At 39.2% G+C, this 13,168-nt stretch overlaps 1 protein-coding gene across 1 annotated transcript in view; it reads right to left on the minus strand.

Moving 5' to 3' along the window:
* The window catches only part of tsc22d2 (TSC22 domain family 2), a 34,745-nt gene extending 22,727 nt beyond the window's left edge, over window positions 1-12,018 (minus strand). The window contains exon 1 of the mRNA XM_068319298.1: window positions 9,697-12,018. Coding sequence (XP_068175399.1) covers window positions 9,697-11,267 — 1,571 coding nt within the window. The 5' untranslated portion in view covers window positions 11,268-12,018. The remainder of the gene's footprint in view (window positions 1-9,696) is intronic.
* Window positions 12,019-13,168: the final 1,150 nt, after the last annotated feature.

Genomic DNA, 13,168 nt, shown 5'->3' on the forward strand with positions numbered 1-13,168 from the left:
TAGACTCAAGACTTGAACAACGGGAAACATTCAGAGTCAGCAAAGCATGCGTGAAAATATGTAACACTGATATGAGCATCCTTTTAAACAGAGGGTGTTAATTTCTGCTCGGGTTACACATAATTGTTACCACGATTACCGGCGAGTCAGTACATTTCAGGATTTGGGGTGACATGTTCAGCTGGGTGGCAGCTGGTAGCTTCGGCCTAGAGCTACACAGCCACCCTTTCTACTCAATTTCACTTATCAAGGATCAAGTTTATTGACTCAGTCGGTTAAAAAAAAGTGTAGAATTGTTTCATGAAGCGTGACAACAGCCAAGTAAATTCTGCGACACAGGACCTCAGGTCTGTTTCTGTTTCAGCATGTCAGCTGTTGTGAAACACCAGCCTGTCACTCTACAGTGACTTTGTCTGAGGCTTTTGGAGCATACCAGGCAACTGCCTAGATTAAATCTGAAAAGATTTATAACTGATGTGAACAACGAGGCACAAAGCAAGACTTTCTTGGGAACTTTTGGCATGGAAAATTGTTCTGTTTGTTAATATCTAGCATTACTGTAAACACCTGCAGTGGTTACACATATCTATGGATAGAGCATATTTCCATAGAATTTCTCATATATAGTAAGTGTACACTACTACACTTTGATTTTGAGCCAAGGTTTCCCCAGTTGTTGCCATGCTGTTTGCCTGGGAATTCATATCTCTGTGCAGACAAAATGATCGCAGTGGCCTGTGACAAATTGCAACTAACTCCTTTAACATACCATGCACTGGGTGTGTTTCATAGCATTGCCCTGACCATCCTAGGGTAAACTCTTTTTGACCTGTAGCTCTCACCAGTACAGGAAGCATTCTGTATAATAATCTGGAAATATTTTTCTCAACACATTGATGTATCTATGTTGGGCCAATACCAACAGACCAATCAAAGTCAGGCTCTGTAATGTAGAGAAGTCCCTGATGCTGAATGTAGGAGTAATAAGAGCTAAGAACATTGTTATGTTTACAACTACATCAGTTGTATCAACAGGTATGCTAATTCTGTTCAAATTTCATCCATATTAATATCTTCATACTAAATAAAATATTGCTGAGTGCATAAATGTCTATGATGAGGATACGTTTGAGAAAAAGTAATTTTGCCCAACATGTTAGGTCGTTCTTTGAGTCTCAATATCAGATGTATTTTTTCCAATGGACAAAATGCAAATGCACTGCCCTGCCACTTTTCAGCTGTTTGTGCCTGCTGGGGTTCTTCTATTCACTGCAGAGGAAGTGGTTGCAGCATATTTTCCATTGATTAGAGTTTTTTGGCTGACCTCAATCTGAGCCAGAGCTGGGAGTGATGTACGGGCAGAACAGCCAGAGGTGGAATGTAATTCAGTACAGTTACAGTTAAGTATTGTACTCAAAAGACCTGTGTAGTGTTTAATGAGATCCAATGGAAGAAGTTAATATTCGTATGTAATTTATAACTAGTGTATTATCAAAAAGATGTTCCACTCCCTTAGAATAAACTTCTCACTAGAACAGAGGGTGATGATGTGTATTTAGTTACACTGCCATGTGTCTATGAAACCCCAGAATGGACAACGCTAACACACGATGTGAAGAGGGCTTTTGGGGTTTTTCATGGATTTTTACATACAAGTCTGTTTTGTGTATGCGTGCAGGGTTTTATAAAAAGCACTTCCTCAATGAAATGTGATATGCAAATAAAGTTCTGTATTATTATCATTGATAATTAACGCCATAACCACTTGCAGAAAATTTTTCTAAAATAGGACTCTTAGGGGTTTGCGTTACTCCTACTTTTGACTTACTTTATGACAGCTTCTTTCACCAGTGGTCATTACTAAGAGGCAAGAAAAGAATGAAGAGTGAAGGAGAACTCAAATATATGATTAATAGAGAAAATGTCATGTCTTTCAGAGAAAACCATAAATGCTTGCACAAAGTGTTAATGACTTGTTTACAACATTGCTGGGTTTAAAGTGTCATTTGCCATGTATTACCTCTCCCTCAAATTTCTATGTCACGGTTAGACAGTTTCATTTCATAATATAGTGGGTCAAATGTGTTTACATTGAATGGCAAATGACTGTGAAGACATGACTGTGTTAAAGTTGAAAAGGAACTAGTCATCACACAACATAATGATAACTAAGACATCAACATGGCAAATGATGGTGGCTTCTACTGGGGGCAATGCTGAAATATCAATTGGAAAGTTCCAGGGTAATGAAAGTTGTGTTTTAATGGCAGCTCAACTTTTCTTCATATCAACAAATTTATAATGCAATAGCTTCAACAAGAGTTAAAGAAAAGGAAGATAAATTAATAAGTGACAGTATTCACACAAATAAAAGGCACAGATATGTAACCATAAAATTACCGGATGTAATTGTTCGGTAACAGATTTTATTTGATGCAAAAATGAAAAAATGGTTAAAAAATGAATGATGTGGATGGCCTCATTGGGTGGGAAGGAGGAAGTGCTAAGACACACAAATACAATCTGCTTCAAATGATAAAACAAAGTACCATTCATTTAAGCAACACTGTTTAAAATGACAGAACCAAATGTTATCAACCAAGTCAAGTTTCAGTGATTCATGCCCATTTTCTTGCAAAAGCCTGACAAAGAGGAACAGAAGAGTTTGACTGAACTTGAAAACAGACATCAAAGCAAAGCAGGAAACGATGGTTTGTCAAACCTGCACCTTTATCTGACGCAGACCAAAAGATGCAATGAAAAATTTGCATTGCCTACAAGGATGATAGATTTGATTTTCAGATATGACTTTATTTGCTCATATTCTGAGACCTATTATGAATTAAATAATCTATGAGGACATACAGACTGATGCCAAATCTTACATTAAATTTTAAAATCCCCATTTTCAAATTTTGCTGCATTGTCTAGTAAGATGTTATTAAGAATGAAATACACTTTTGAACTTTATAAGTCATTTCACCATTAAGCATAAAAGCGGTTGGTGAAGTCATCGAGCAGCAAAGATGTTACAAGATTAGTAGGTTGTAGACTCTACAATGGTTAGATATTAGCTGGCAATATTTTAATAGTAGTAAAGAATGATTTTTAGATGGACTGGGAACAACAATGAAGGCAGTGATTGATCAATGAAAACAACTAATAAAAGCTCCTTGACCCTGGAAATGCTGAGAGGAAGCCACGAGTATCCACTCTTTCTTGAACTTAACTTTTTCCACAAATACCACAACATCACCATTAGACTTTCACAAACACATGAACAGAGAACAGATGAACAGTCATGGTCACCAGTAGACCACATCACTTGATAACACCCATTGAAAGCGAGCCAGAGCTCAGAGCGAGGATGTGTGACTCAAATGCAGCTGTCCTCCGTGCTTTCCACACATCCTCATTACTCACAGCCATCTCCAGCTTTGGGGGGCGTGAGCATAACACCATTGTTCCCCCATTGCAAGACTGAATATATACAACACTCAGAGTAATATTTCATCTGATAACTACCATACTTGAGTTTCACATGTAGCATACAACATTACTCCTTCTCTTACTTGTTCTCCTTCAAGGCATCATTATTGCTCATCATTACTTTTGTTTTTTGAAAATATCAGGGAGAAATTGTTTTCTGTCTTATAGGTGTCTAAAAAATCTGTTTCTTGCAAAAGTAAATTTCTTGACAAGACTTTTTCTCCAAATTTCTTCAATTTTGTGTCAAAATATCCAACAGGGTACAACTCAAACCCACAATGAACACAATAATCTGACATCACATTACTATAATTTTAATTTACACCATGACCAAGACAAAAAGCCTAGACAGACAAATGCTTTTCAAAGAATAAACTGGATGCTGTGCTGGTAAAGACCAACTGACTGAATATGTAAAATCCTATTTGCAATATGCTAGTATAAATGTGAATATTCAGTTGCCTTTCACATGTGCTAATATTAAAACCATTAGTTGTTTCATGCATTTGTCCTTTCTAAGTAATAAAAACCTTTTGAAGATGTAAAAGTCTTCTAAAAACGTAACTACAGAAGGCTTGTCATGTTAGACCTAAATAACTGATTTCAAAATAGTCCTTAATAGACGACATTCTATATGAACTATTGGTGGTTTCACCCATTTAGGTACAATTTCATAAAAGTATATTGAGCTCAAACTAACAGCTCAGATACAATTTTAAGGTCATCCACTGCTCAGAGCTGCTTATTACCTAAATGTCTTCAGCAAGACTAATATGGCATGACTTCTGATAAAATGAAGACTTTTTCAAGCTAACAGTCATCAATGACAAGGAAACTCCTTAAATCCTTGAGATACATTGGGATATGGCAGGACTCTGTACTTGTGCTCACACATCATTTTGGCTCAGCGCAAGCAACTATCTTCAACTTTGATTTATAGCAGGTTATTTCACTCTCTAAAAAGTAAACATTAAGAGCAACTTTAGCAAACCACACACTATCAGCATGTGTTGTGTTGTAGCACTGAAATAAGTTGGTTTCCATATTAATCTCTTGACTTTTAACATCCTTTCCCTAAATTACACCACAAGCCTGAACATTACAAGTATTCCCATAGGTCAACAGTCCTCACTCTGTGCAGACAGTTCCAACAGGAGGCAATGACCTGCCTGCAGGTTTTCCCTTCGGTCAGATGAAATGAGTCATAGCATAGTTACTTGCTGTAACCAGCCTAAAAGATAGCGTCAAACCTGTCCTGTATAGAGACCATTTTAGAAAAAAGAAACCAATGCCAACAGTTTGCACACGCACACGCACACGCACACGCACACACACACACACACACACACACACACTGCAATTCACTTGAACAGCCTGCAACATTATCTCCAGATGACTGATGGTCTTGCTTCGAGCATAAACTGAATTAGTTATGATAGGCTGCCAGGAGTATGGCTGTTTACTGGCTTTGGCAGGTCCATTCTAATTGCAACAGATCACCTGACCACATCTTGATGAGATAACTGGGAGGGTCCTTTTAACTAATTGTTTTACTTTACTTCATGCTGTTGGCTTCTTCAGACCATCTAAAGACCATTTATTTTTTTAAAAAGAAAAGAAAAACAGTGGCATACTTGACACAGTTTGAAATCAAAAGCAATTAAATTGTACCAACTCAAAATGAGAACATTATCCGTACTCTGTCTCCAAGCAAGAAAGAAGCATGGTATGAATCTGCGTTAAATTGAAAGAGACAGCATTTACAGCCAACGCTTGTGGTGATGACCGCCACAAGCGTCCTCATCATTCGGCCCTCAACCCATGACGTGTTCTGATAATTTTACGTAAATATATTAACTTTTAGAGTATTCGCTATGGACCCCAAGAAAGTGACAGAGAAAAGAGGAAAAGAAAAGACGAAGAAAAGAGTTTTTTTGTCCGTAAAAACAAAGCAAGAGATAATAGAAAAGCATGAAAAAGGGATGCGTTTGGTTGACCTCGCCAAAGAATACTGCCGTAATACATCTACAACCACCACGTTATTAAAACAAAAGGAAGTTTAAGGAGTTTAAGGCATCGCGTGGGTGGTTGGAGAAGTTCAAAAGGACGACTGGAATTCACTCTGTTGTTCGGCATCGTGAGATAGGAGCGCATGAACCAAAGAGGGCAAAAAATAATTAGGACAGCTCTTAAAAGGTAAATGACCGTCATTATTCTTTACTCTATGCTTTGTTCTTTACTTTATGCACAACTCTCATTTATTGTGTAATAATCTAATTGTAACATGTATTTGTTACATGTTTTGATGCATTTTTATCCTTTATAAAACATTTATGTCTGAATTTTGGGGGGCTTGGAACAGATTAGTGCATTTGCATGGAAAACGCATCTCTACTGACGAAATTTTCTACTTACGAAATTTCTTCCAGAACCAATTAATTTCGTAAGTAGAGGTACCACTGTCACTTTACGGAACATTTCCTCACAAGGGAGAATTTTTAAAAAAAACAAGAGAGTTGTATTTACATCAACATTAACAATTATTTTTTGTTTTGTTTTTTGTTTGCTGTTGGAATGGCCACTAATATTTGAATTTTCAAATATTATTAAATCATGAAAAAAATCTTACAATAGTATTTTAGGATGTCTATCCCTAGTTTGGTTCAGTGTTTGCAACTATTTCTGCTGCTAAAATAAAGGAGATCAATGAAGATTATGTAAATTGTAAAAATCATCTTGTTTTTAAATCTACCGGCACTTTGAAGTTGCTGTACCACACTAACAAGACCACAAATTTAAATCAATACCCAAGTGAATGGGTCTAAATTTTTGGATGGTAATACAGACCACCACTGAATAGTGCTACTTTGGTTGGACTCATCTACCATTCTGAGCTGCCACAACTTAACTGGGGGATATCATAACGTTGCAATACTGCATGGAAAGCACAATACCCATTCATTAGACAAAATATTTTAAACATTTTTCAAATGTTTTTCATATGGTGTGCAGGCAGGTCAGTTTGGAATAGCTAAAAAAGAGAGTGAGGGGGACAGAGCGGCCACATGGGACAGAAAGACGGGAGATAGATCCAGTGGTCCAGTTCCAAAGCAGAACTGGTGCAAACCTGTCTGCTCAGGCTGCACGCCAGGACATCCCACAACCACATTCATTCAGGGCTCATGGAACATGTCCCTTGGAAGTTTAGGCAAGTCAGCTATCAGATAGATAGTGGTAATGAGACTACACGCACAGATGCCCTATCGTAACCTTTTCTTGAGACCCCTGTCCTTTTGTGTTAAAACTCTCAATATTGCTTAAGGTTAAAGGATGTGCAACAGTACAAGTACATTAGCAGGGTCCTCTACAATCACATGAGTAACAACTAGGCTTTATACGTATATAATATTTACAATTTCACAATTTTGACATTTAACACAGCTGTCACACAAGCTTGTAGAACATGTCCTTTTCAGATCAGGAGAAATATTTGTGACTTTCTTTTCCTTAAGAAAAAACAATAACGTAAAACAAAAGCACTAATCATGTTTGGTGGCAGTGAATGGCATTTTTTCTTTGAATTTCTCTCCGCTGGCTTCCTCGCTGCAGGAGCAACTGCCCTTGCTACATTTGGATAACATAATTTCCCTGAGGTTACTCTCAAAGACACTTTACATCTGATCTTTCACAAAGCCACCAATCAGATTAAAACTTAATGTGACATTCATTGTGTTTAAAGAGAAACTGTGTATATTGTAGTTTTAATTATCACATAGCGCCAAAGAGCATACTCGGTAGAAATGTAGCACACTACAGAGATGCTAACCACTTCGAGATAAAATAATTGTAATCGCAAAAACATTAATGTGATGCACTCTAATTCAAAACACATAAACTCAGTACCTCTGCAGAAAAGGAGAAAACTTTAAAATATGTCTTGGTGTAATGGTGAGTGTTCCTTGAAATATGTCTATTTAAAGCACTGTTTTTAACAAGACCATTATAATTTAACAAGGCACTTTAAGGACAGCAATGTTGGTTTAAATGATTCCAATGAGTGTCAACTTGCCCTTCTCTCCCACAACTCAATTTAAAAAAACTGCTTTTAAATTTAGACGTTAACCAGAATTCAGCACATTTGCATGCAGTAAGAAAATCCATTCTGATATTCCACAAAACAATTCTTATATTCCTATACTCCTATATATATATATATATATATATATATATATATATATATATATATATATTTCCATTATTTCCATTAATGAAATTTTATCAAGAACTTGACCATTAAATCTCAATTTTTTAAGTCAATTACGCCAGCACATGGAAGGTATGTATGAGTATGTATGAGGTATTATACAGTACAGTAATTACATTCACAACATAGTTTTGGCCTCTGTACTATCCCCTGTCTGTGTTAAGATTCAGCTCTATAATCATCTGACCTGCCCTATTTCACAAAGGCTTTGTAAACCTATGGCAAGTGAAGATGTGTAACAGTTTTCAGGTTTCTAAAATTTCTAAACAAGGAAAAAAAATATTGTGCGTGTGCGCATATGTGTGTGTGTGTGTGTGTGTGTGTGTGTGTGTGTGTGTGTGTGTGTGTCATGAAAAAAGAAGCTTAAACCAGTTAGGGGTCTTGATAGTGACAAGTAAACACTGTTAAGCTGCTGTGTCAACAAGTCTCAAGTTTTGAGCCACATCCAAAGGCACCCATTGTACTGCTGATTCATGATGGGTATGTCATCACTGACACAGACCTACTACACTTGCAATTATTTCTTTGTGTATGTGTGTTGTAGGTGTCTGTGGCCATCTGTCCGTCCTCCCCAACACCTTAACACATCCTATCTTGTCTACTGACAGCATCACTATGGCTACACAACCAGCCACCAATGCCACTGTTCACTTTCTAAATGACACATGCACAAACACACACACACACACACACACACACACACACACACACACACACACACACACACACACACACACATATTGTACAAGGCAACAAGCACTGGCTGTTCCTTTGATGATATCAGAGACAACACACAATGTTTCTGCTTTCCGCACATTATCAGCTCATATGTGATGCTGCTTGGAAAAAGTCTCAGCAATGGAATGCAAGCAATGATTAGCTTCTAGAATATCTGGAGTGTGAGCATATAAAAGAAGAAAGAAAAGAGAAATCAAGTCAAGTCAGGCCTGCCTCTTTAAGTACACACACACACACACACACACACACACACACACACACACACACACACACACACACACACACACCTCGTTTTCTGACTGTACCATTGATAATGACCACCTAAAAAAAAAAAAGAGAGAATGCTGTTTAACATTGAGGCCAGCGTGAAAATAGGACAGACTGTGTCTGTTGACACCAGTGCTTATTTGGGTCAACTCTCCATTGCTTGGTTGGAAAGACAAAAATTTGTAATACTACATCTTCAGGTGTGCTGAGGACCATCAATCAACCCCTATAAATAGCATGAGTTTACATTGGAGAAGTGTAAAAGGTAAGAGATGAGTTGGTATTTACTAGTCTTAAACGTGTGGGGCTGGGGACACTGTGTGGGTCCAGAATGCACAGTAATCCAAGAGAATAAATATATCTAAGGCAGACAGCTGTGCATAAATGGACTGCCTATGTTTGGGCAGTAATTCCCTCCTTAGCTACAAAATAGAGCTACTGTATGCATTGTAACTTATCCACGTGCTTGTTAACACTCCTTAAACCCAACCAGCAAGTAAGGCTGAGTAGAAGCTTGAGGGACAGGACATGGGTGTCTAAAGAGCTAAACACTATCCAATGTTTTCAGGGTGGCTTGTTTCAGAAAAATACCTTATATACCTCCTGACTACCAGTTTACATTGACTTCCTGTTACTTTAATCACTATTTGCTCACAAATATACAATTACAAATAAAACTAAAACCAAAAGAATAACAATACAACATTAGCTATATTGCATCTGATTTTAGCACTGACTAAAGAAATGGCATTCTCCATAAAGTGGGCTTGACAGAAACAACGACTAATATCTATTTATGTTCGTCCAGGTAAAGACCTCAGCTTTTTCCCCCTTAACTGAGTCAGTCACACTTGTATGAATACTATTAGCAGAAGAGAAAAAATTAACTTTAAAAGTAGTAAGCAATATTAATAGAATTTTATGGTACAAACTCTTACTTGTCCTCGTCCACATTCATGGAAATGTGGATACCAAACAGGCTGTTGACAGCAGGAGTGGGTAGGTTGAGTCCCTCGCCGATGAAAGGCTTCACACCATCTTTCACTGGCACAACACAGGCACTGGGCTGAGGTAGAGCATCAGACTTCCACTTATCTTCTACTTGGTTACTGAAGGCAGACGGAAGACCTGTTGTGGTTCTTCCATGGGCTCCCTGGTGTTGGGAAAGTCCTCCACCGAAAAGAGTGTTGGTGATACTGGGCACTATGGCAGGTGTATTGTGGCTACTGCTGTGGGAAGTGGTGGTGGCGGTAATGGAAGGAGTAATAGCAACGCCTATCGCCCCCGAAGGCTGCGTGTGGCTGACATGTTGCGGTGGGCCACTTCCTGGAAGGATGGGCGCCACTGATGATGTATTGCCCACTTGAAACATAAGGCCTTGCGCTGAGCCTGCCTCTCCAGCCAGTGGCTGGGTTCCTAAACCAGCATTGGTGTTTTGAGGTGAGAGTACCTGGCTGGTTGGAACCCCTATAGGGACAGTGGCCATGGAGGGGTTCTGAGTACTTGAGCCAAAGTGCTGCTGTCGATAGTCCTTCTGGGAAGCAGAGATGCCACTGACAGCAGAATAAGCCAATTGGTTGGATGTGGCAGGAGGCATAATGGGAGACTTCTGAACTGCACCTTGGTGCACGCCATTGATGCTGTTAGAAATTAAGGTTTGTGGAGCAACAGGCTGCATATTGACTTGAACCTGTTGTTGATGCTCTGATGCTGTAGTTGTATACCCTGTGGGCTGGAAGGCACTTGTCCCACTCCCTGTCTGGGGAGCCAAGCTGTAGCCTTGCTGCAGAGACTCTAAAGGGTGAGAATGAGCTGGGTGCCCCATAGAGTACCCACTGTCTGAGGTGTTTTCAAAAGCATGAGCAAGAAAAGCAGTGCTAATGGTGGCCCCTATCCCACTGTCCCTGTCTATACTGTGGTCAAGGTTTACAGATGGCTTGATGCTATCCACAGTTCGATTAGCATTTGAATCTGAATCTTTGTCATAAAACTCAGTACATGTCCACCTGCCCCGTCTGAAGGACTTTCCAGCGCCATGATCAAGCTTGATAACCCTGAAACGAGAACTACAGCTGGTGCTCACAGGGGCAGTGTGAGCAACAGGGGTGGAAGCAGGAACCAAATTGATAACCGACACAGGATGGGTGGCTGGAACAAAGGATTGAACTGTAGCTGGTACAGGCGTACTTCCTCCTAAATGATGTGGGGTACCACGACCAGTGCCAATACTTTTATAAGACAGTCCCCCGTTCACAGGACCCGTGACAGGCGTCTGGCTCTCTTGAGTCTCTCCGACGTTGTTTAGGGTTTCGTCGGATGAACTCCTCTCACACACCCCCATGTCGGCCCGAGAAACGTCAAATACTTCCGACGACACGTCCTCTGTCCGTGACTCGTCCAGATCGTCCAGACTCTCCGTATCGTCGGTAATGCTACTCGCCGCAACCTGAGCCTGCGTTACACTCGTAATCTGGAAGCAACTTTTCTTCTTCGCTGGCATTTTCGACATGTTGTCTATCTGCGTCAGGTCTGACTCCTCCAGCTGAAATGAAGCGTGGGACTTAAGTCTTGAGAAGATATTCACAGCGGAGTGATGAGAGACAGATGCGTACTGCCACAGGACATTCCCATACTGTTGCCCTTCCTCTCTCTTGTCGGAGAAAAGTGCCAAAAGCGGGGCCAACCCCTGCGCAAGTCCCAAAACGTCCCTCTGTGCTCGTTCACAGGACACGGACAATTACTGTTCTTCTACTCCGGCCTCCTTAACACCCGGTCGGCCTTTCTTTTCCCCAGGCAGTGGAGTTGCAAATAGGGCCTCGTCAAAGTTCGTGTTCAGCAGCTGTCACCGGTACTTCAGCCTGAGACGGTCCGGGTCCCAGAGCCCACGCTTCTCTCTCAGCTATATATGTGTTTCTCACCGACTAGCTGAGTTAGCGCTTGTTAGCTAGTTTTCCTTTCCTCTGTACCAACATGAACGACATCATAATGTAAACAAATCCGTTGGCCTTTCACGAAAAATATGTTATCCAGCAGGAGTGAGAGAACACGTCTCAAAGTCGGTTAAGTTTTCTCGCCGTGTGGGCAGCTCAGTTGTGGCAGCTGCTACTTGCAGCTAGTTGACGGATAACCACTTCTCTATAGCGGCAGGAAGCTAAAGGCAGCTAACTTCTGCCTGCCGCTCTTCGAACGCAGCCACTCAACAAGATGGCAAAAGCGAAGTGCATCCTGGGTAAGGGGGTCAGACTACTTTTTATTTTTCTGATAAATACAGAAAATATGTTTGTACCATGTAATTTTAGCGTATGCACTGTTTATTAATTTATTTTTATTTCTTATTTAAAATTGGATTTTTTTTAGAATTTATTTTTTCACAATTAAGTATGTTATGATTGTCGTCAATTCCTGTTACGTTTGACGTTGCACAGACTCGCTGTAGACAAATACGTATTCTGGTTTGTTTTGGGGTTTTTTTGCTGATATGAGGTTTAAAAGTATTTATGATACTCAGAAAATAAAAGCAAAGTTAAAAATATATATTTATGTGTACTGTTATACCGAAGCCGACAACGATATATTTTGAATAATCAAATTTACAATTATTTATTTTTGGAAGTATTGTATTGCTAAAAGTCTGGCTTTAAAGGTTCAGTTTTAATGTGGTTTAAACGTCTTAAAAATTCCGTCAATAAAATCGTAGTCAAAAGCTGTCGGTGACGTAACGTCTGATGAGTCATGTGTTTTGAATGAATCACTTATCTCCGGGAAATCTTCGAGCTGTCATCCTATGAAGACACAGCTTTCCTGACGTAAATTCTTGTGTAAGCGGGAGGGAAGTCATGAATGAAGTCTTTTGCAAAATGTCCACAAGTTTGTGTGATTGTAAAATAACTAATGAGGCTTGTTGGTTACAGTACTTACAGGAGCACTGTTTCAATAAAATAATTTTATTTTTTATCGGTTTAGTTTTGAGTTTGCATTCAAAATAGGTTTTTCTAACTGAGTTTTTAATTGTTCAAACGTATCTACTTATTTTTTTATTACAGAAGTTTTGATATTTGTGTGGAATTTTTCATCTCTCGTAATAGGGAGCTATTTTTAAGGGAAGGGTTTTCAGTTTGCAGTGTGCAGTACTCTTACTAATCTAGTTGTCAACCATTCATATCAACAAAAGATTGGTTCACCACATGTTTGTCATATATGCAAAATTAAAATTGAGATATTTAGCATAAAATATTTTTATTTGATCAGTGGTCAGTGTTAATATACTGTGATGTTTGGCATTGTTACAACTGTTTTTTTTATGGCCTAAGATAATGTTGATGTCAATGGATCAAGTCTCATATGCTTTAGAGACTAGAGCTGTGTGAGTGCAGCACCTCCCTTCTGTTCACTCTGCTCTTGTTTTTGAAA

Source organism: Antennarius striatus, chromosome 7 (assembly GCF_040054535.1).
Source record: "Antennarius striatus isolate MH-2024 chromosome 7, ASM4005453v1, whole genome shotgun sequence".
NCBI classification, from domain to species: domain Eukaryota; kingdom Metazoa; phylum Chordata; class Actinopteri; order Lophiiformes; family Antennariidae; genus Antennarius; species Antennarius striatus.